This window comes from Conger conger, chromosome 3, assembly GCF_963514075.1.
Source record: "Conger conger chromosome 3, fConCon1.1, whole genome shotgun sequence".
Lineage (NCBI taxonomy): Eukaryota > Metazoa > Chordata > Actinopteri > Anguilliformes > Congridae > Conger > Conger conger.
Genome location: NC_083762.1, coordinates 62617477 through 62637783, shown reverse-complemented (window position 1 = coordinate 62637783; position 20307 = coordinate 62617477). Strand labels below are relative to the sequence as shown.

At 44.6% G+C, this 20307-nt stretch overlaps 1 protein-coding gene across 2 annotated transcripts; it reads right to left on the bottom strand.

Moving 5' to 3' along the window:
- Nucleotides 1–1799: 1799 nt before the first annotated feature.
- On the bottom strand, nucleotides 1800–19275 carry nab1b (NGFI-A binding protein 1b (EGR1 binding protein 1)). 2 transcript variants are annotated; one of them, XM_061235566.1, is made up of 8 exons: nucleotides 19001–19275; nucleotides 12373–13151; nucleotides 11765–11898; nucleotides 11028–11079; nucleotides 8274–8393; nucleotides 5493–5664; nucleotides 4361–4495; nucleotides 1800–3887 (listed from the first exon to the last, which is right to left on the bottom strand). In XM_061235566.1, exons 2-8 carry the CDS (start codon nucleotides 13147–13149, stop codon nucleotides 3790–3792), a joined length of 1488 nt encoding a protein of 495 aa, XP_061091550.1. In that variant the 5' UTR covers nucleotides 13150–13151; nucleotides 19001–19275; the 3' UTR covers nucleotides 1800–3789. The 2 variants fall into 2 exon arrangements, with proteins under 2 accessions (XP_061091550.1, XP_061091552.1); XM_061235568.1 differs by having other exon boundaries at nucleotides 4361–4492.
- Nucleotides 19276–20307: the final 1032 nt, after the last annotated feature.

Genomic DNA, 20307 nt, shown 5'->3' with positions numbered 1-20307 from the left:
GCACAGTGCCGGACTTAGCTCTACCTCCACTGTTTTATAGCAAGTTCATTAACTGAAAACACCATGAAAACCGTTCACAAAATCAGAAGTGGAAAGTCCAGTACAAGTCTTGCCATGTGATTCTGCCACCCGTGAACTCAGCTGTTTCCATCAATTAGGCTAGTTCTATCTCCTGGAGAATTGTACAAAATAACAAATCTAGGCGATTGGAACAAATATTGGAGGGAAGGTGCAACACAAAATAAATCTGAAATTGAAGCAAACATCAAAAAAAAAAAAAAAAAAAAAAAAATTATACAAGCTTCCTGTTTGCTTACAATGAGCATCAATTCACATAAATGATTATCTGCCTATTCATGTTCGCGCAACTTCATATTAGTAACTGTTACCTCCGTTTTTCGAAAAGCATGCTGAGAATGTAGGCTACCAATTGCAAATTGCAACTTTCCATCAGGATTTAGATCAGCGCACTCCTGACTATCCAAATAGCATAGCAACATTCATATTCAAAAGCCGGGTGGAATGAAGAGTGGCAATTTATGGCTAGGGACTGGTTTGCAACAGTAGCTTCGGACGCATCTGCGCTTCGCTTACTCAATGATCCCATTTCAGCCACTATAGTGGACTAATAAATACAATTTGACATTCGACACTGGTAGATGGTCCACGTTCCTGACAGCCGGGATGGAGGGGATGCCCTATCCCTGCTTTAAACCATATTCCGTGTGCACTCCTTACTGTTTAGAAGGCTACTTTCGCAGTTGACACACTTGGCGTTATCCACGGCTGTAATCTGAGGCTTGTGTTCCATCCTTCATGCAGAATTTCCAGCTATGCAAATGTGCTGCATGTGCTTTTTCGTCAACGGAGGCCTACATATGACTGCACAGGGGGAAATCACACGGTCGTCTCAACAAATTAACATTTCAAAGGGCCTGAATAATATCGATCAACTGTTTAATATTGAATAAACATATTTCCTAGTGCAATAACAACCTGACAACACGCTGGCCACTATTAGAAACTATATGATCTTGTCTGGTTACTTTCCATAGATTAAATACATGAGTGAGGTGTGCTGTACAGATTTTCTTCAACCCACAGAACGAACGGAAACTTTCTTAATCTTTCCAGCAGACTTCTCAGAAGTTGTGTTGGTCGGTCAAGCTTAAATTCTTGTCGAGTTTTTTTTTGACGAGATTATAGATGCTTATCTTGTGTGCCACTAATGGTAAAGATGCTTGTTAAAACTATTAGTTCACTAAACACAGATATTTGTATTACGTTTTTTTCCATTATATATTCAAGAATTTGCAGCTGGGCTGTGCAGTTACCCTTTGAAGGGCAGGTGCTCAAAGCAAGAAGAGGTAGCCCTTGAACCTGTCTGGCCATTCTCTGCTGCTGAGGTAGCCCTTGAACCAGTCTGGCCATTCTCCTCTGACCTCTCTAATTAACAAGGCATTTTTGCCCACAGAACTGCCATTCATTTGATGCTTTTTTTTTCTTTGTTTTTCACACCAGTCTATGTGACCTGTAGAGTCTGTTGTGCATGGAAATCCCAGGAGATCAGCAGTTTCTGAGACACTCAAATCACCCCACCTGGAACCAACAATCATTCCACGGTGAAAGTTACTTAGATCACATTTCTTCCCCATTCTGATGTTTGGTCTGAACAACACCTGAACCTCTTGACCATGTATGCACACTTATATGCATTGAGTTACTGCCACATGATTGGCTAATTAGATATTTGCAGTAATGTAGAAAAAAGCATACATAAAAAGTACTCCACCATCAGATCTCAAAAAATAAAGTTTAATGTTTATGCGCTGTATAACAAATTAAATAAATTAGTGTTTACAAAACAACAGGTGCATAACCTAACAGATTATTTTTATTTCACTCATAACACAGACAGAAATTCTACTGACGATGCATTGGAATGAACAGGCATGGGAATGCTTGAGTATTAACAGAAATGCACAACTTTGAAATAAGCCACAGCACGAATATGATGAACCAACAGGTGGAATAGTTACAACATAGGACAAGGTTTCACATCCAGATAACACCTTTTAAGAAACATAATTGAAGCCTGCATATTTGTGGTATTACTGTAGATGTGGGACAAGGCCTCTTTTGACAACAAATTGCCTGTTACTAAAATGGTTTTGTTAGACTAAAAACTCACAATTTAACATTTCCCCATTCAAGCAAATTAAAATCTTCTTTAAAAGCCCAACATCATTCTTCAAAATCAGCGGGGGCAGTTTGGAATTTACATGTCTGAAGATGTGGTCCAGCGAAAGAAGCTCAACTGACTTCTTATCACGGTATGAAGTACAATATTAACAACAATAAAGGTGCAATTTGCTTGTGGGGGTTTAGATCAACTTTTGGTTCTAAATAAACCCTTATTTTTGTTAACAAAGATTTGCATACTAAAACAGAGGCTTTTCTTATTCCAAAATATAAAATTAATTACACCTAGAACTTTTTTTTACACGTAGTCCCGAAAGGATATTGCACATATTTTAGAATGACCGAGTCAATCAGTGTTACTGAGTATTGTGAGATCTGGTTTTATATTACAGTGAATAGGTGAGTTTAAACTGGTAAGTGAAGGAATGTCTTAGTGGAATCTGAATATGAACTGAGTATGTACTTTCCACCGCTTAGGAGTGGAAAGTACAAACCTACAACAATATGTAAAATGGGTGGTGCTACTGAATGATTGTCACTTCAACTATAACTATTTTGGCAGTTCTTAGTGACTTGGAAGCATGAGAAACACTGGAAATCCTAGACCGATTCTAACATGTAAAACTGCATTTGGAATCATCAACTGGTGCACGTCGGCTACAGGTTACCTTAAACATCAGTATGAACTAGGACTACAGATATGCAACACAGACATATTTCACAACACACCACCCAGGCGGTGGGACAACTAGACACTCTCACAGAGTTTCTGAACGACTGCTATTCCATATTGCTCTTCTAACAAATAAATAATATCGAAATCAACGCATTAACATACAGGGTGGAGTGATCAAGTAACAAAACTGCCTTTTCAGATCAAGATATTATTATTGTTATTATTATTATTGTTATTATTTACAGGATTATGTATCCCTCAATATACTTTGAATTTTAACATCAGATTTTAAAATAGCTTTTCCTTGTTTAAAAGAACAAGGAATGTCCTTGTTCCAACACTTGGAAGGACCTGCTATGAAACGAGCTGCTGTCTAAAGACAGGTCGTGCTTGGTCTGCAGTTCAGAAGATAGCCAGCATGTCTCCTCACTCGCATCTCCTGGCTGCCTCTAGCACTGCAGCCTGAAGTGCGCTGTTCCTGATAGCTAAATTCCAGAACGCAGCGTGTCAAATGGGACCGTTTACGCATAAAACGCGCGCAGCGACTCCCTCGTTTTGTGCGGAAACATTTTTTTTTTTTACCGCATTCTTCTCTTTATACACATGACGCTTAAAAAAGAACTTACACAGCACTTTTCCGAAAAATAACATATGTACAAAAGGACTGCTGGGCTCTTCCCCGTCACACAGACAAGAACAGAGGGAGAGAGAGAAAGAGAGAGCACACATTTCCTCCGGCGTTGGCGAATGTTTCCAAGTGTTTTGGCCAAAAAAACGAGAAAAAGAACACCATTTTTTTCTGAGGCAACATTGGTTATTAAGGCTCTACTGTAGCTGTGCTTGCTTAGTATTCACTAATGAACAAAATGTGTTTGTAAGAAAGGAGGAGGAGGAGGATGAAGGCTGGGCTGTTATCTGGAGTCCTCCGGCTCGGCTTTGATGGATTTTCGCTCTGAGAGGTTGAGCGCCGAGTGGTCGGTCCCGTTCCTGTTTTCGGTTTTCCGCGTTTCTGTGATGAGAAACAGAAATGGACCGTGAGGCCCGGTCGCTCGGGAAGTCGGGCTGGAGACTTGCTCACAGTATGTAGGTCAACACCATGCACCAAGCCCCATGATATGCAGCTGTGCTTACAATAAAATATGCAATTTACATGGAGTAACATGGATGTGTTTAGCCAAAGCTAAAGCGAATGACTCTAGAGCTTACATGTTTTAATTAACAAGCACACTCAGAAATAAAGTGACAGTGGAGGTACGTTTTTGTTCTTCAAGGATCAAATTTCCCAAATGTACCCTGAAAGTACAGTAAAGTTCTCTTTGGGAACAAATGAGTTGGGTACAAGTTCTGAGCAAAAAAGGTACAAATTGCACACATCTTCCCCTTTTCCACTGTAGAGCTGGTCAGACAATACGATACAGAAATAAGCTTCACTAACTCAGCCAACCAGTCATAGACCAACTGCAGGCAGTGGGAGGGGCTAACCTGTGGTAGGCATGGCTGCTTCGCCAGTAGAGTGGCGCCTCTTTAGCTCATTGGCCAGTTGCTTCCCCAAGGGCGTGTCCCCATCAAGCATTGCGTTCCTTTGTCCGGGCACCCGTAGGTTCAGTGGACTTTCTGCTGGAGGGGGCGGGGTGTAGGGGGAGGATACCGCATGTTAACATTGGTCATTTCTTGACATGCATTCACATCACCATCACATGTCTCTGAATAGCCTATAGCCTGGTGGCTAAGGTGCTTGACTGGGACCTAGAAGGTGGTTCAAGCCCCAGTGTAGTCACAAAAAATCAAATTGGCCCCTGCTCACACTAATCAACTGTACTGTAAGTAGCTTTGGATAAAAGCTAAATTTTTGAAAAAACAAACAAACAAAAAAACTGTCGATTGCATTCATATATTAATCATGCAACACCGAAGAGCTTATGTATTTTTAGTTTTGTCAAATAAAATAATATAATATGTTCAAATTAATATAACAGGAAAAACAGTGACGATAAATGCAGGAAACAGATGAAAAATGTATTTTATTTCATCAGAGGAGAGGGCTCTGTCATCCAAAACAATTATATATTTGATCCAGGCCTGATCACACATTTGTACCAGTCACACTGCTGCTTCCTCTCTGTTACACACCTGCGGCTCTCACTCTGCCACACCTGCTCTCACATATTGAATGTCTGCCACACTTTGGAGATGCCCAAACAGCTCCCAGCTGGCTGTTCACAGCTGCTAATTTTAGCTATCAAAACCAATGCGTAATTTTCCCTATCAACGTTCAGAGCTTCTATTTGCTTAGAGCAGGGGTGCACAACAAGGGCTGATCCGTTTCAGGATTTCGTGCCAGCTTCTGGTCTTAATTATTTAATTGACTCTATCATGTCTCAACTGACATGTGCATGAGTACAGGCTACAGCTGCAGACTGGAAGTGTATCCTAATGATTTTACTGTGCTCAAGTACAGGCTTGAACCAGGGTAATTTATAGATCTGTCAGCAAATAAAAAACAAGCCAATTGGTTGGACCAACAACCAGTACGTGGACCGGCCCTCGAGGACCGGAGTTGTTCACCCCTGGCTGAGAGGTAGGGTGTCCTCCCTTTTGAGCGGTCAGACCGTACCTTGCTGGTCGGCAGTCTTGTCCGCGGAGACGCCGTTGGTCCGGTGCTGGTCGACGGCGCGGTGTTTGAAAGCGGCCGCGGGGATCCTCCAGTCCAGGAGCTGTAGCCTTTCCTGCGCCGCGGCATCGTGCAGTATCTCCATCTGTCGGGAGAGTAGCCTCTCCAGCTGGACCTGCCGCGGGGCAACGGTCAAAGAGTCAATTCAGCGGGCTGACCTTAGCTCAGGAGGTAAGAGCAGTCGCCTGGCAGTGGCAGGGTTAATTAGAAGTATCAATTGTACAGCGCTTTGGATAAAGGTGCTATATAAATGCCAACCATTTACCACAAATTTTTATTTAATAATAAGAAGGTCAGAGAGGATAGTACTTTTTAACGAACTAGGCAATGTTTTAAACATTGTTAATGTTGATGACACAAGCATACTGTTCAGTTCACTATTCTAGTTCAGAATAATGAAGAGCCTCACCCCCTCGATCAGCTCTATACTGAACATGGTTTGACCGGCTCAAGCTGTGTTTTGAAACAGCTGGTAGCTGGTTGGCCTGTTAGACCAGCTCTATACTCAACATGGTATGACCAGCTCAAGCTATGTTTTGAAACAGCTGGTAGCTGGTATTTCAAGCTGGTCATAGCTGGATTTTAAACCAAGGTTAACTGGCATTCTGAGACAACACAACTTAGCTAATGTGTCTTCAGGTTTCTGGCTATTGTTTCTTTTGTGCGTGGAGCCAAGGACAGTCGAGAAATAGGGTCAGAATGGAAGAGGTGGGTCAGAGAACGGTCTCAATACTGGGTCGGTAAAATGGAGCACGCAGTTGTCTGTCACTGACAGCTGTGCAGAATTGGGCTGGGCATCGCTCAGAAACGAGGCGTGAATGAGGTGTGATGGAGCTTTGGTTCACACCCAGGGCACTTCCACAAAGCCTGCTGGTTTCTGCTGTTTCTCAGCACGTAATCGGCCAGTTAAAGTGGCTGATTTTACAGTTCCACCTCGCCTTGGTTACTTGGGACAGAATCAGTTGCTGGTTTTTGAGTGAAAATAAAAAATGAGTGGACCTTGCAGCTCTCCGGGACCCCAAAACGTCAAATCTCACACACCAATCTCATTATCGCATGCATCGCTTCCAAAATCTTGCACATTAACATTAATGATTGACATTTATCAAAGTGACATTTATCTGTGTGAGTCAAGTGGCCAGTCACACACTTTACAACAAATTATACAGCACATTTAAATCTTGTCTGAAAGATAATCCATACACTATTGTTTGAATGTTTCCACACCAATGATGTGTTTCGAGCTCTCAATACCTCTGCGATTTTATTGCTTCCTAATGATTTGCCAAACAATAATGGTTAGCAGCTAGACACATCTAGTAGGCTATGAACAAACTACCTTGGGATATAATTACTTCTTGTCTGATTATGTCAAAATAACTCAACAAGAACCTCTGAATGCAAAAACACATAATAATACACATTGTATAATAATACGGATACATAATAAAGATTAGGATAAATACTTGCAAATTGTAGAAGTAATTCAGACCAGACTTCAGCGTGTTTCGGAAGATTGAACACTATTTTCAGTGTGTGTCTTGCCGTTCGGAGCACAGCAAAGTGAGAAAATTCATACACACTGTAATGTATTAATTAGCAGGTATAACAGGTGGCTAGTGGGCCTTCTAGGGATAATACCTGTAATTTGAACCGCTTGCCACTTAATTAATGTGTGCATCTTTTACTGACATTAGCGTGGGTGAATGAGCTAGATACTTGTTAGATGAAATGTAACAGTACCCAAAAATGATCCCAGCAGAGTAAAGAAATCAAATAGTAATTCTGAATTGTATTCTAAGATGACATCAATCATGACTAGGGTTCATTCCAATGAAGTGAATTCAGGATATTCTTGACTAGAAAGTCAATTAATTCAATTTATTTGAAGGATGCTAAAAGCAACACACCAGAAACAAACTTTCAACTGTAGAGTGACATCCTGCCACTAATGTTACAGGGACCTAATGATCCTCCCCTTCCTCAACTGCATAAAAAATAAACAAACAAACTACTGTCATCAACATTAAATATACTGAATATGCACCTCTCTCTTTCTTATTATCCAATATACTTACTGTGGATTCTACAAACAACAACCGAAGCCATCTCACAAAGGAAATGGCCACTGGATTTGTTCCAGTGTTACTGCCTATGATACTGTACTATCCTGAGTTTTTTTCTGTGTGACAACACAGAACAGAAAGCAGCAACTGTTGTCCCACTGAATGCCACCGAAACTGCAGTTCCCATGAAGCTCAGTCCTGCATACAGCAGTGCACTGTGGGAAAGCTTGGCCAAGCTCTGCTGCTTGGTTATCGTAGGATCTTCCAAGAGTGGCACACTCCTGTACTTGCGCACCCATGTTCTTATAGGCTTAACATACAAGCGCACCAACAAGTCAACTACTTAGAATTTGAGAACATAAAATCTGTTAACTTGTGATATAATATAACGTCAAGACTCTTCTGACTGTAACAAGAAAAGCATCAGGTGCAGGTTAGTGCCAGTTAGCTAACTAGCTATGTTATAGCACAAAAACGTATATGTTGGATTAGCTGTATTGATAAATAAAATAAAATTTGCGGCACACTTGATCACATGAGCGTTAACTTCCGCACTTGATTTATGTACTAGCTAGTCCGCAAGTAACTCACGCTCGAGAAGACTGTCGGACGGAAGGACTATCTAAAAGGTCTCCCCTGCATTCCCCGTCATAAATACCTGGAGGTTTCGGCTCAGAGTCTCCTCCCCTTTCAACTTGGCGTGGGCTAGTTGCTCCCGCAACGTCTCCTGCCGCATGTGATTGGCCTGCAGCGCCTCCTGGAGGTCAAAAAGCCCCTCCTACAGGACGACACGGGCGAATGAAATTAATAAGCTCACTGTTACAATCAAAGAGCTTTATGGACCATGATAACAACAACTACAACAACAACAATAACAGACATGGCAGCACCCAGAAAAATGTCCGGTATATTTCTCTCGTTGTCAAGGCGGCGATACCGCACAGTCGAGAGCTGACGTCATCGGTTTGATTGTTTGTTAAATCCCTTCGGTGTCAGTTTGACATTCACACCCTCAACTGCGCCCTCTCAAGGCTCTCTGAGTCATCACTCCCGTTTACCCTTTCAGACGCGGTAGTGAGAGGACAGGAGGCCGAGATTAAACGAACTGCACGGCACTGTCCTCATTCTTAACTCGACCGATGAAGCAGTTTTTACAGTTCGACACCAAGATTGATATTCATCAAAGATAATAAGTAACAAGGTGGTGCCTCTCTCTCTCTGCTATGAGAAACTGTCATATTTTTCCTTTCAGCAAAACCCCTGACTTTAACCTTTTTTTATCACTGGAATTTTGTTGACAGGTGTACAATTACAGGGCCAGAATCATTTCACCCATATGATGTTTGTTTTCTAGGAGTTGGTTAAACTGGTCATCCATTGGTGAGTGTTTGCTAAACCCAGCCAATGAGAGTGAGAGCAGGGTGTGATGACTTCACCATGCTGTTCCTCCAACTCGGAAACCTGCAGGCGGTGTCGAGTGAGTGTGTGTGTGTGTGTTTGTGTGTGTGTGAGTCACTGTCTGTGTGTGTGTGTGTGTTTGTGAAAGTGTGTGTGTATGTATGAGATATGACAAAATATATTCAAATGCAGATGTGCGTATGCATGTGTGATATGTGAATGTGGGTGTGTGTGTCCCTGTGTGTGGGTGAGCTTGAGTTTGAGACTGAGCGAGAATGAAACAGTATCTGCGTGTGTGCTTGTGTGTGCGCATTTGCTCATCCCACTTGTGTCGACTGCAAAATTGCATGGGCGTGGGTGATTCCAAGTGCGCCCACTTAATGATGTCATATGTACCTCAGGACTATGGGTAGGTGCGCAACTGATTGCATTTGGGCTTTTCTTTCTCTGAGAGTGGGCGGACTGATAATGGCATGTGCGTGCAGAGGGTGGGGTTACAGGGAGATGGGGGGTGGCGGTGGTGGGTGGGAGGGGGAGGGGGTGGTTATTTAAAGACAGTCCTTCATTAACTGAAAGGCCTCAGAGACTACAAACATATCAAGTGTTTTCACACAGGAAGTCTGCAGTACACAACCATTAAGGGAGCACTGGACAGCCACCCTATCAGAGATTCAATGAATATTTGTCCTATGAGTTCAAGTATATGCATTTAAAGCACCATAAAAAGGGGTTCCACTTTGGATGGCATGAGAAATCTAAATTTTCTTTAAATAGTTTTTCTGCTTGGATGCTATATGTATGCAAAAGACAAATAAAACAATTGCACAAAAGAGTAATCCTTAACACACTTAAAGTGCCGCCAGGGAACCAATAACTTTTTTAAAGCTGTAATTAAAACTGTGGCTGCCAATCAATAGCCTACTTAAATAATCACTATCACAAAGACACAGACAAAATGTCCATAAATACAATATGCAAATTTAATGAAATTATTTGAGCAGAACATGTGAGTAAACCATCCACCTTTGAACTCTCCTATGTCCCTGAGACTGGTAGAGAGGGGATACTGATTAACAACCGCAGGATATCTGGAGCTGCCTGTCTGAGACTGGAACAACATGATGTAGAGAGCTTCCAAGTAATAGCGATCACACTTGGAGAACTATCAAATCGGCTACAAGGCTACTAATGGAAAGTTGCCACAAGCAACTTGGGGAACAAAACAAAAGGCCTTTTTAGATCCTAAAATATAAACAATTAGAGTTTTGTGGGAAAGAGGTTCCATTAATATGACTTGATAATGATATTCCAGCTCACACACTCAAAAGTACTATTTTGTAAAGCTTGTTTGTTGATTTTTGAACAAAGACGGTGAGAATGTGTTTCTTATCGCTTTGACCAGAGTATTGCTCTGTCATAGACAACACTGCAGCTTCCTTTGCACCATTAAAGGATTCCCAATGGATACGCCCCCACCTCTACCGCACACCAATCAGAAGCAGCTATTCAAACAAAGAAGGTCTAAAGGCCCATCCCCTGTCAAACTCCAATCCTCTTCTTCCGAATTTAGCTGTTTCCCGTCTCGGAATATGTGAATATATGCAAGTGCGTGTGTATATGTGCATGCGTGTCGAAGCGTGTGTGTACATCAGTATTAACGCAGCATCCTTTGAGTTCAGACTTTGCTTGTCGAGCAGTTTGCAAAGTGCTTTTTTTGAGAAAAGCATACAAGACACAAAGGAAAACTCTGCTGGCTAAAAGTACGTAATCTTCCGAAAGCTAAATTATTTCACCGTTTTGTTCAGCAAATATTCGCAGGACACAGGTGTTTAAACACAGCGGCAAAGAACATTAATCGTTTTCCAAGATCTATACTCATCAATAAAACACTTAATTATCTTACTCTCACAAATTATTATGAGTATATGAGTCTCCAAGGGCAACCGCATTGACCTGTGACAGCTGAGCCATCATCTCATCTCTGCACATAGATATACTGAAGAGATGTCCCTACCTCTGTTTTTATCCTCTTCGGAGATGGCTCATCCCTGTCTCCGCATCGAGATCTGGAGAAAGAGAGAGAAACAGAACTGCTGGATCCATTCGTTTCACAGCCATTCAATCACCCTAGATGCTCCTGAAACACAATGCTTGCATAGCAGCATGACTCAAGAAGGCCATGAAGGCTCGCTCAAGGGAAAAATCATTCTTCATTCATTTCAAGAGAGAAAGTGCGTAGCACGCACACGCATCGTCTGTGCTTTGGCAAAAAGAGTCAAAGTTTTTGAAGCCAATAAAGCAAACACAAACGGTGAAATTTGAAATAGGAAGGAAGAAGAAGAAACAGAGCGAGATGAAAAGGGAGAGGGAGGAAAAGCAGCGCATTTAACCTGCCGCTACAAACAAAAGAAAATAACAGCAGGATGCTGGTGGTGCTGTGTGTAGGTAAACTTTAACAAGAGCAGATCTCTTTCTCCTGATCAGCATGAATCATATGTCTAGCCTTAAGCAACAAATATTAATCCCCCCATGGACTGGGACCAGAGGAAAACAGTTCAAGCTAGGTTTTGAAACATCTGGTAGCTGGTTGACCGGTTCAGACCAGCTCCATACTCAACATGGTTTGACCAGCTCAAGCTATGTTGCGAAACAGCTGCTAGCTTGTAATTTCCAGCTGGTCACAGCTGGATTTTACACCAGGGTAGTGATGAAGCTCACAGAGCAGGATGTGAAGATCACCGTGTCCCTTACCTGCTGGTCCTGTATGTGTATTTGTAGGTGACCTCGCGGGAGATCTGTCGAGCCAGACCAAAGAGTTCATCTCTTCGGGTCAAGAGAGCCATGTCCCTCATGCACAGCTGTGCTGCAGCCTCGTTCACCGTGAGCTGTGGGGAGAAGAGCCCGGGGGAAACATGTTTAATGAGCCACTTACACGTGTCAGCACCGCAGCCAATTACCTGCACTCCTACGTTAAACGGGTCGCCTGTTATTACGGTAGACCCCCCATCGGTATTGCAGCAATATGCGGCAAAAGCTTAACTTTGGCAAAAGGGACTTTTCAGCACGCAGTATTTGACTATAACCCTTTAACCTCCTCACCAAGAAGAGAGCAATGGAAAAAATGATGATGTGCTGTACCTAACAGTCGAACAGAACATTAACCCTTTCAGTCCCACGAGTGCCATCTGGCACTCTCGATGTTATACCTTCTCAAAATGACTGCTATGCTATTGTTTTGAGCCCCTATTAAAACCTTACTTGGGATTTGGGTGGAGCCACTTCATATTGGGCTAAAGGGTTTAAGTGCAATTAAAATGGCCGCCGTCGTCACGCGCACACAGCAGGCTAGCCGCCCTCACCTCGTGCAGCGTCAGGTGCTTGCCGTCCTTCCTCTTGGAGTCGAATCGGCCGTAGATGGCGCTGTACTTGCGCACCTCCTCCTCCCGGCGGGGGTCGTCGTCGCTCATGTCGAAGATGTGCCCAATCATCCTGGCCAGCTTCTTGTTTCCCCGCAGCTGCTCCCTGGCTTCGGCCGAGTCCGCCCGAGGCAGCGCCCTGGCCATCCTGTCCACGCACTCCGCCACCGACTGCACCGCCGCCGCATCCAGGGCCTCCAATCCCTCGCGGGGGGACGCGGGTGACCCCAGCTCAGCCGGCGACAGGCTCTGCTCACTGTCAGGCCCCGGGGCCCCCCAGAAGCGAGGCTCGGGGCCGCTCTGCAGGGGCGACCCGCCCGGGTGGGCTGGGGCGCTGCCCGTCTCGGTTTTGGCGGGGTCCACGCAGGCAGCCGCCACGCACTTGGGCACCTTGACGGTCGGTTCGCGGGGGGAGCCCTCGGGCAGCTTGTAGACGGGGATGCTGCAGACGGGCAGGGAGGTGAGCGGCTGGTTGAAGAGGGTGGGGTTGGTCACCCAGTCTCGCAGCGCTTTCTGGAGCCGACGCACGTGCAGCGGCTTGCTGGCCATGCCCACCAGCGCCATGATCTCCAGGAACTCGTCCTCGCCTGCCTCGCACAGCTGCTGCACGTCGTCGCCGCCCTGCTGGATGAAGGCGTCGTAGTAGCACAGCAGGTTGGCCCGCTGCAGGATGCGGTAGAGCTGCAGCTCCCCGAGGGTTCTGGGTAAAACTGCCGCCATGCCTGGGGAGAGAAGTGGAAAGCATGAGGGTGTGTGTGTGTAGCGTTTAGGGTAGTGGTCTGTAGTGGTTAAGGTACATGACAGGCACCTAAAAGGTTGGTGGTTCGATCCCCAGTGTAGCCACAATAACATCCGCACAGCCATTGGTCCCTTGAGCAAGGCCCTCAACCCTGTTTTGGTCCAGGGGAGGATTGTCTCTTGCTTAGTCTAATCAACTGTACGTCGCTCTAGATGAGATTAATGTAATGTGTGGCCTTCTGGAGAGACCACCGTCAGGGGAGCGAAGGAAGAGTGGGAGAGGGGAAGAGAAGTGGGGGCAGGTAGAGGGAGAGAAGGGCAAAGAGAGTAGGAGAACGAGGAGGAAGGAGAGAAGAATAGGGAGAGAGAAGTGAGAGGGAGAAAATGGACGGAGAGAAAAGGGTGAATGTGTGGCCTGTCCTGGGGTTGCCGGTGGTGCCAAATACCACACCACCTCTGCTTAGAGCGCAGGAGGCCTCTCTCTCTCCGTTTCTCTCTCACTCTCTCTCCTCTCTTTCTGCGGAAGAGTGCACTGATTGTTCCCCCAGCTGGGATCCCAACACCAGCCCCAGCAGAGAGTGAGTCTGGAACAAGGAGGAGGGAGGGTGTGTGTGTGTTCCTTCTCCAGGAAGAGTAGGCGTCCGATTTCCCCGATGCTCTCTGGTCCACATCAGCCATTCCTCCTGGCTGTGTGCTGAAAACAACATGTGCCCCCCGTTGGCCAGCCCACCCATCACAATGCAGGGCCTCTCGTCGATGCCCTGGCCAAGCTCCTGTGACGTGGCCTTCCTACCATTGCCCGCATGCATGTGCTAATTTAGCCGTAGTTTTTCTGCATTAACAAGAAACAATGTGACAACCCTCACTGCCTATGCGTGTACAACCTTGTCTTACTGCCTGCTACAGTACAGTACCTATGCGGTGTGTCCAAGTTTATGAACCAGTGGTCCTCACTCATGGTCCTGTAGAGCAGCAAGGTGTGCTGGCTTTTGTTGATACTCGGCACTTAATTGATCAATTAAAGCAGTTAATTACACAGCTACCTCATCACACCTGGTTTCTTGGGTCTGAATTGGTTGATGCTATTAGGGCAAAAACAAAAACCGGCTCTCCAGGACCAGGAGTGAGGACTGCTGCTATAAACACAACAAAATAAGCCATCACAGAACACTGCTGTTGCTGTTAGCTGACCTGAGGTTAGCTCATTAGGGGGAATAAGTCCCTTCTGGTTCACTGGAGATGGAGAATGCATCCCTGGTGACTAAGCTAGCATGACCTGTGATCTGTCTGAGAAGGGCAGCTGTCAGTACATGGTGGGGTGTGGTGGGGGTGCGGGTGGGGGTTGTGGCTAGGCCGGCTTCCACACGCAGGAGGGGAACTACGTCAGCGAGCTTCTCCTCCGCTCACACAGTGTAATCATCAGCATGTTAGCACCCAACCTGGAGCTGTGCGTGTGTGTGTGTGTGTATGTGTGTGAGTGTGTGTGTGAGTGTGTCTGTACGTACACTCGTGGGCGGGGGAGAGAGGAGAGCAGGAGAAGAGAAAGCAAGAGAGGGGGGGGAGACAGTGAGAGAGAGAGAGAGAGAGAGAGAGAGAGAGAGTGAGCAAGAGAGTGTCTGCATATGCACGTGTGTCTCTGAGTCAAGGCTTATCCAGACAGACAGGTGCTGGAGGCAGTATTCACACACTGTAGCCCAGCAGAGTCAAAATCTCTCTGAAACAGGAATCTACACCCTCTGTTGGCACAATGTTGCGAAAAGGTGAAAGGCAAATTCGGCGTATTCGACCTTCATAAATGACCTTCACACCTGCAAAAACAACAAATTGCTGCGACCCGATGTATAAGAGTACCAAACACACCCTGGCTTCACAAACCATTCCATCCAGGACAGCTTCCAACGGTTTTCTCAGAATACAGACATTTTATGTGGATCTTCTCCTTTGGGTGGCTGTCCTCAAAGCAAATCAATGACTGAGAAAAAAAATAAAACTGGACGCACTCCAAAATAATCTTCTTCTTTTTTTTTTAACCAGACGACAATTTGATGTATTTTTAAATCAGAGAGCAAAACCACCACACGGCTCTGGGTTTGGCAGTACGTTTTACATTAGCGCTGTGAAAAGTGAGGGACACGCCTTTTCATGCACACTGAGTCCAATTAGCACGCGAGGGATCTCGTACTGGTACGAACGTGTCACGAAACAACACACCTGCTTGGAATGGAATCTATAAATGTTACGCTGAAAAAGAACATGGCATTTTCAGACTATTAAACGAACAAAGACACAGACACCCACAGCCATGAGATGCACCTCCGTCTGAGTGTGAAAGCTGGGACTAATTTGAAAGGGCAGGTTGCGAGCCTCCTTCTCCAGCAAAGGAGCTCTGAGCTGGCAGCCCCCTCCTTCATAGCCCGAGAGTGAATTTGTCATTTATTGCATTTCTCAAATAAATATCAAATAAAAACTCTACTTAATGACCACATTTACTGGTTATGCACAAAGTCAATTATAAAAAAGACAAGCAATTGTGCTGGGGCATAATGTGTAACCGATTTATTTGTGTATGCAAATATACTGGGACTGTTCAGGATAATTCATTAATTGACACAAAACAGTACAGACGTTCTGTGGCGGTCCTAAACGGTTGTGTGTGGTTGATCTAACTGTGCCCCAGACACACAGAGAAGCTGTGTAAACGCGTGATCTGAGCTGTGTTTCCTTCATTTTGGGAGCATTTACATCTTTAAACAGAAACGCTCATTTGTCATCACAGAGCCAACTGCTTCAATTAGAGAGTAAGGATACAGAATATCAGCTAGCGGTAACATAATTCTTTTCATAACATTTGCATATTGGAAGCTGCTGTTCAAGACCAAGACGAGGCTACATCACTTGTCTCTAGGGATGGCAAACGGGTAGTTTTTTTTACCCAATACGAAATTTCTAACACCTCGTTTTTGCACCTAAACGATGCGTTCGAAGGCAACAGGCACGAAACCTAGTGCCAGATTGGAGAGGGATCCGAAAGGCACTGTCACACGCTCGCTAACAATAGCTTTAATCACTTTGTCTTCCAACCATGATGCTAACATTCCCTCCCTCTGTTCTGATAAGCCAGTGTGAAAGCTACAGCAACCAGTTTGGACTTATTCTGGACCAGGTCCAGACTTCATTCTGGACTGGCTTCAGCCTGAGACAGAGAGCCCGAACGCCACTTCCCGCCAGCTTCGGTGGAAGCTGTAAGATCTTGGAAGGCGATGACAAGAAGATGAATGACCATAAAATGAACTGCCTTTCTGACAGGCTAGAAGGTTCCCGTGCATCGATCTTTATCTTCACTGAAATAGTACCAGCAAGGAAGAACACAGCTTATCGTAACTATGCCGAACGGACACAGTGAGATATGGGAAAGTCTTTACAAGGCTATAAACGTCCCAGCAGATAGTGATGAATGTCCCTCTTTATTGTGGTTAAGTCAATTCTGTGACCCACACTTCACAGGACTGACTGAATGCTGCCACATTGACCAAGATACAAAGATGCTTGCTGGCAGGACACCTCTATTTCCCTGTGGGCAGGTTTCGGTATGAAAAGCAATGGCAGCAAGCACCGTAAGTGCACAAGATCTGATGGTTGTGCGGGCTGATTTTCTTTTCTTTTTATTGTAAATCAGAAAACCCAGTCTTGCAACTTTAGGTTACCTCCTGATATTTATCTCATCTGCATACAAGGCTGATATGAGCTTATGTATTTTCCCACTTCAGCAAATTCAGACGGGGGGGAAAAGAGCAGAGGTTACAGACAGCAATGGGGTGGCAGTACAGAGAGTTGCCATAGCAACGCTTTAAGTCTCAGCCGCCCTATGGACAGTGCCACAAGATCTCCCCTGAGTTTGCTATTTTGAGTTAAGTTTTCTTTTGTGGCCAAACTGTAACAAACACAAAGCAAGTCCAGCGTGACTTGCGTAAGCTCCTTCACCCAGCAGGACACTGTCTGAGTCCGTCGCCGCAGGTTCGAGACGCAAATCACTGCAAAACTTCACAGACAGGCTAATGAGGAGTGAAGGGCCAAACCGGAGTGAAAACCACTCCACGATGGGCTGTACTGTTCAACTCGCCCTATACGTCCCACAGGCAGAGAGACTTAAAGTGGCCCTCGGAAAGGTGACGGAAGTCAAGCACCTGCACTATGGAAGCCTGCTGAGTCCACACAGAGCTAAACGGCATCGCTTTGAAATTTTCAATTTCGCTCGTTCTAGCCCTCTTCATTGCACGAGTGTGATATCAGTGGAGAACTTGGCTGCAGGCTCAAGCAGTTAGCAAAAGTGAAGTTCCTACAGAGCACCTAATTAGTGACATGTTGTACATGCAACTAAAGAGATGAAATAAAGCGATGGAAATTATTTGTTGTCCCAGAGGATTCTTGCATCTAAGCAGAAGTCATTTCATACATCAGCAAGTAAATCCCATAATAGGATGAATGTGGCTTATATTAATTATCTTTATATGGCAATGTCTCCCACGCTCTCTTCTGCCTGTGCATTTTTGGACAGTCCCACTCCTGACCCTTCACTTCCTGTGCATAAGCCTCCTGACCAGTGTCTGCCTTTCCTACTCGTAACAGTTTTAAAATGTCTGCTCCCAAACAACAGATGAGACCAGTTCTGCCTAGTACCACTACACACACACACTCCCAACACAGGTCAGGAAAATGACCCACCACATGGGCTGTTAAGAGTGTGATAATTTCCCCAAATGTAGGCCAATAGTCTCATTCATGGGGAGGTCCCTAGGACAAAGAGTGGTAGTCAATGTCATGATGGGGAATAAAATATGATATGGTGGAATAAACATGAGAACTTGCATTGGTTGGCAATTTAAAAATATATATTTTGGGCTAAGATATGAACTGGCAACATGGAAAGAAATTGCTTTAGGCACAAAGGGAGGACAAGCACCGTTGAAATAATGTATGAAGCTTTTATCACAGTAGTAACAAAGGCTTTGAAATCCATTGCAAAGAAAACAAATAATACAGATACCATGCATGCATCTCGATTGTCTGGAAAGGAGGAGTTTGCAGAATAAAAATAATCCAAAACCCGTACCCACAAAACATAAAATGCTCTGACCCGTTGAAGCCCCTTACAAATCACATGTCTAAAACTACATTCATTATTCCGTAACCGTGTACAAATATATTCCACAAAATTAATCGGCCAGTGTGCACAAAACACGCGTGAAAGCGGAAGCCTTCTGTTGAGCCTATTAGAATAAAGCCCAATATGTTCAGTCAATTGTTCCTATACTATCTGAAATTATTCCGCTGAAAGCATGTTTTTGTTCAGATTTTTGTCCAGTTACAAAGTTTTTGAGGCTAGCTGGCTAACTAAAAACATTTGGCCATCTACCTGTAGCTAAAATTAATCGTCCGCGAAGGAAATCGGATCATATATTGCACGTACATAAAATACCGTCTTTACATGTGCAATTTTAGAAGGGAGAGAAACTGGTAAACCGAAGAGTAAAGGATGCATTATTGAAGGGCATCTCTACACATCTGCCCCTCCACACCCGCCCACCGGCGCCTTTCCTTTTGGATTTCACAGGGATTCACCCACACGGGCGAAATCCGTCCCGTCCTTCCTGTCAGAATGGGCAAGGCTCCACTCTCCATGCTGAAAAGTCACAGCCACATGGACTACAATAACACAAAGCGCAGGCAGTGCAGGGAGCAAATAGCCGACACGCGAGAAGCTAACTAACTCAACGGAAAGTAGTGCAACCTCCACAGTCAGAGTCTTTGTTGCACGTCAAGATACAGTACGTACCTTTCGCTGACCTTCTCCTTCTCTGTCCTCTGAATTATTGCGATGCACTTGCCCAGTCACAAGTTATTGCTGACAGCCACAGTAAATTTTGGGACGCTTGTCAGGACGTCCTGCGGGGAGGGGAAAGTACGTTCTCCGCGCGCAGGTCGTGTCGCTCAGTCGGAGAGGTGCACACACACTCTGTTCCTGACGCCGCTGCTGGTGTGCCCTCAGAATGTACAAGCAAGTCCGAGTGTTTAGGTTTAGTAAGAAGAGCTAGGGAACCGTTGGTTTCCCCCTCCTCCCCCTACTGCTTGAATTGGGATATTCCGCTCTTGCTACATTGCTCTCTCTCACTCCCACGCCACTGCGTGACGCAGATCCTGGCGTGGGCGGCTGCGGGGCGTGGGAGGCTGCAGTACGGAATACCAAACATCGTATCACACCAGAGGTCCAGCGGGGAATCGGACTCAAGCACGCCAGCATGGACACGCGCTTAAATAAGGACTGTCGACTGTACCAAAAAAAGCACTTCACGAAATAATTGGGCTATTATTAAAATGCAAGGCACTGCTACCCTGATCTCCGCCCGCACCTGTGCTATTCTCGGCACTACAGTCTCAGCAGATTAATAGCCTTTCAATGTCATCGTCCACCTTTCTTTATAATAAGACATATTGTTATACATATATAATTATACATTTACTTCCGATATTACTTAAATGTGCTTTCACAGTTTTTTTCTTATTCTCATTATTTTCCATTTTAGTTAATGTTATAAATGTTGCGCATTGCACTCCCATCCTACGCCCAAACCAGAGACGTTAACTCTGCTCCTTTTTCCATTGTAAACTTTAAAATCTTCAAGTGTTAACCCGACTGTCATTCGTAATTGAAATTCCAACCAGATTCATTTGCCCCATGCAAACAAAAATATTTATAAAAAAGCTGACCTGGCAGATATATTTGCATTCGGAAAACAAACTATACTGGTGCTTATACTGTACATAGTGTTTATCCACTGAGAGAATCTTTGTATTTTTGATATCATAAATATTATTTTTAAGAATCTTATGGCAGGCTATATTCTGATTTAGAGCCAAGTAGCCGACACCAGGAACACTGCATAACCAAAGGTTGTATCTCCATACGTTTCTAACATTGTGTGGCCTAAAAGCATTTAAAATTAGATTTCTGAAAAGGAGTCATTTCGGTCCATGTCTTTCATGTTAGATTAGACAAACAACCGTTTTTGGCGCATGTGAGTACATGCGTGCACACACACACACACACACACACACACACACACACACTCTCTGTGTACAATA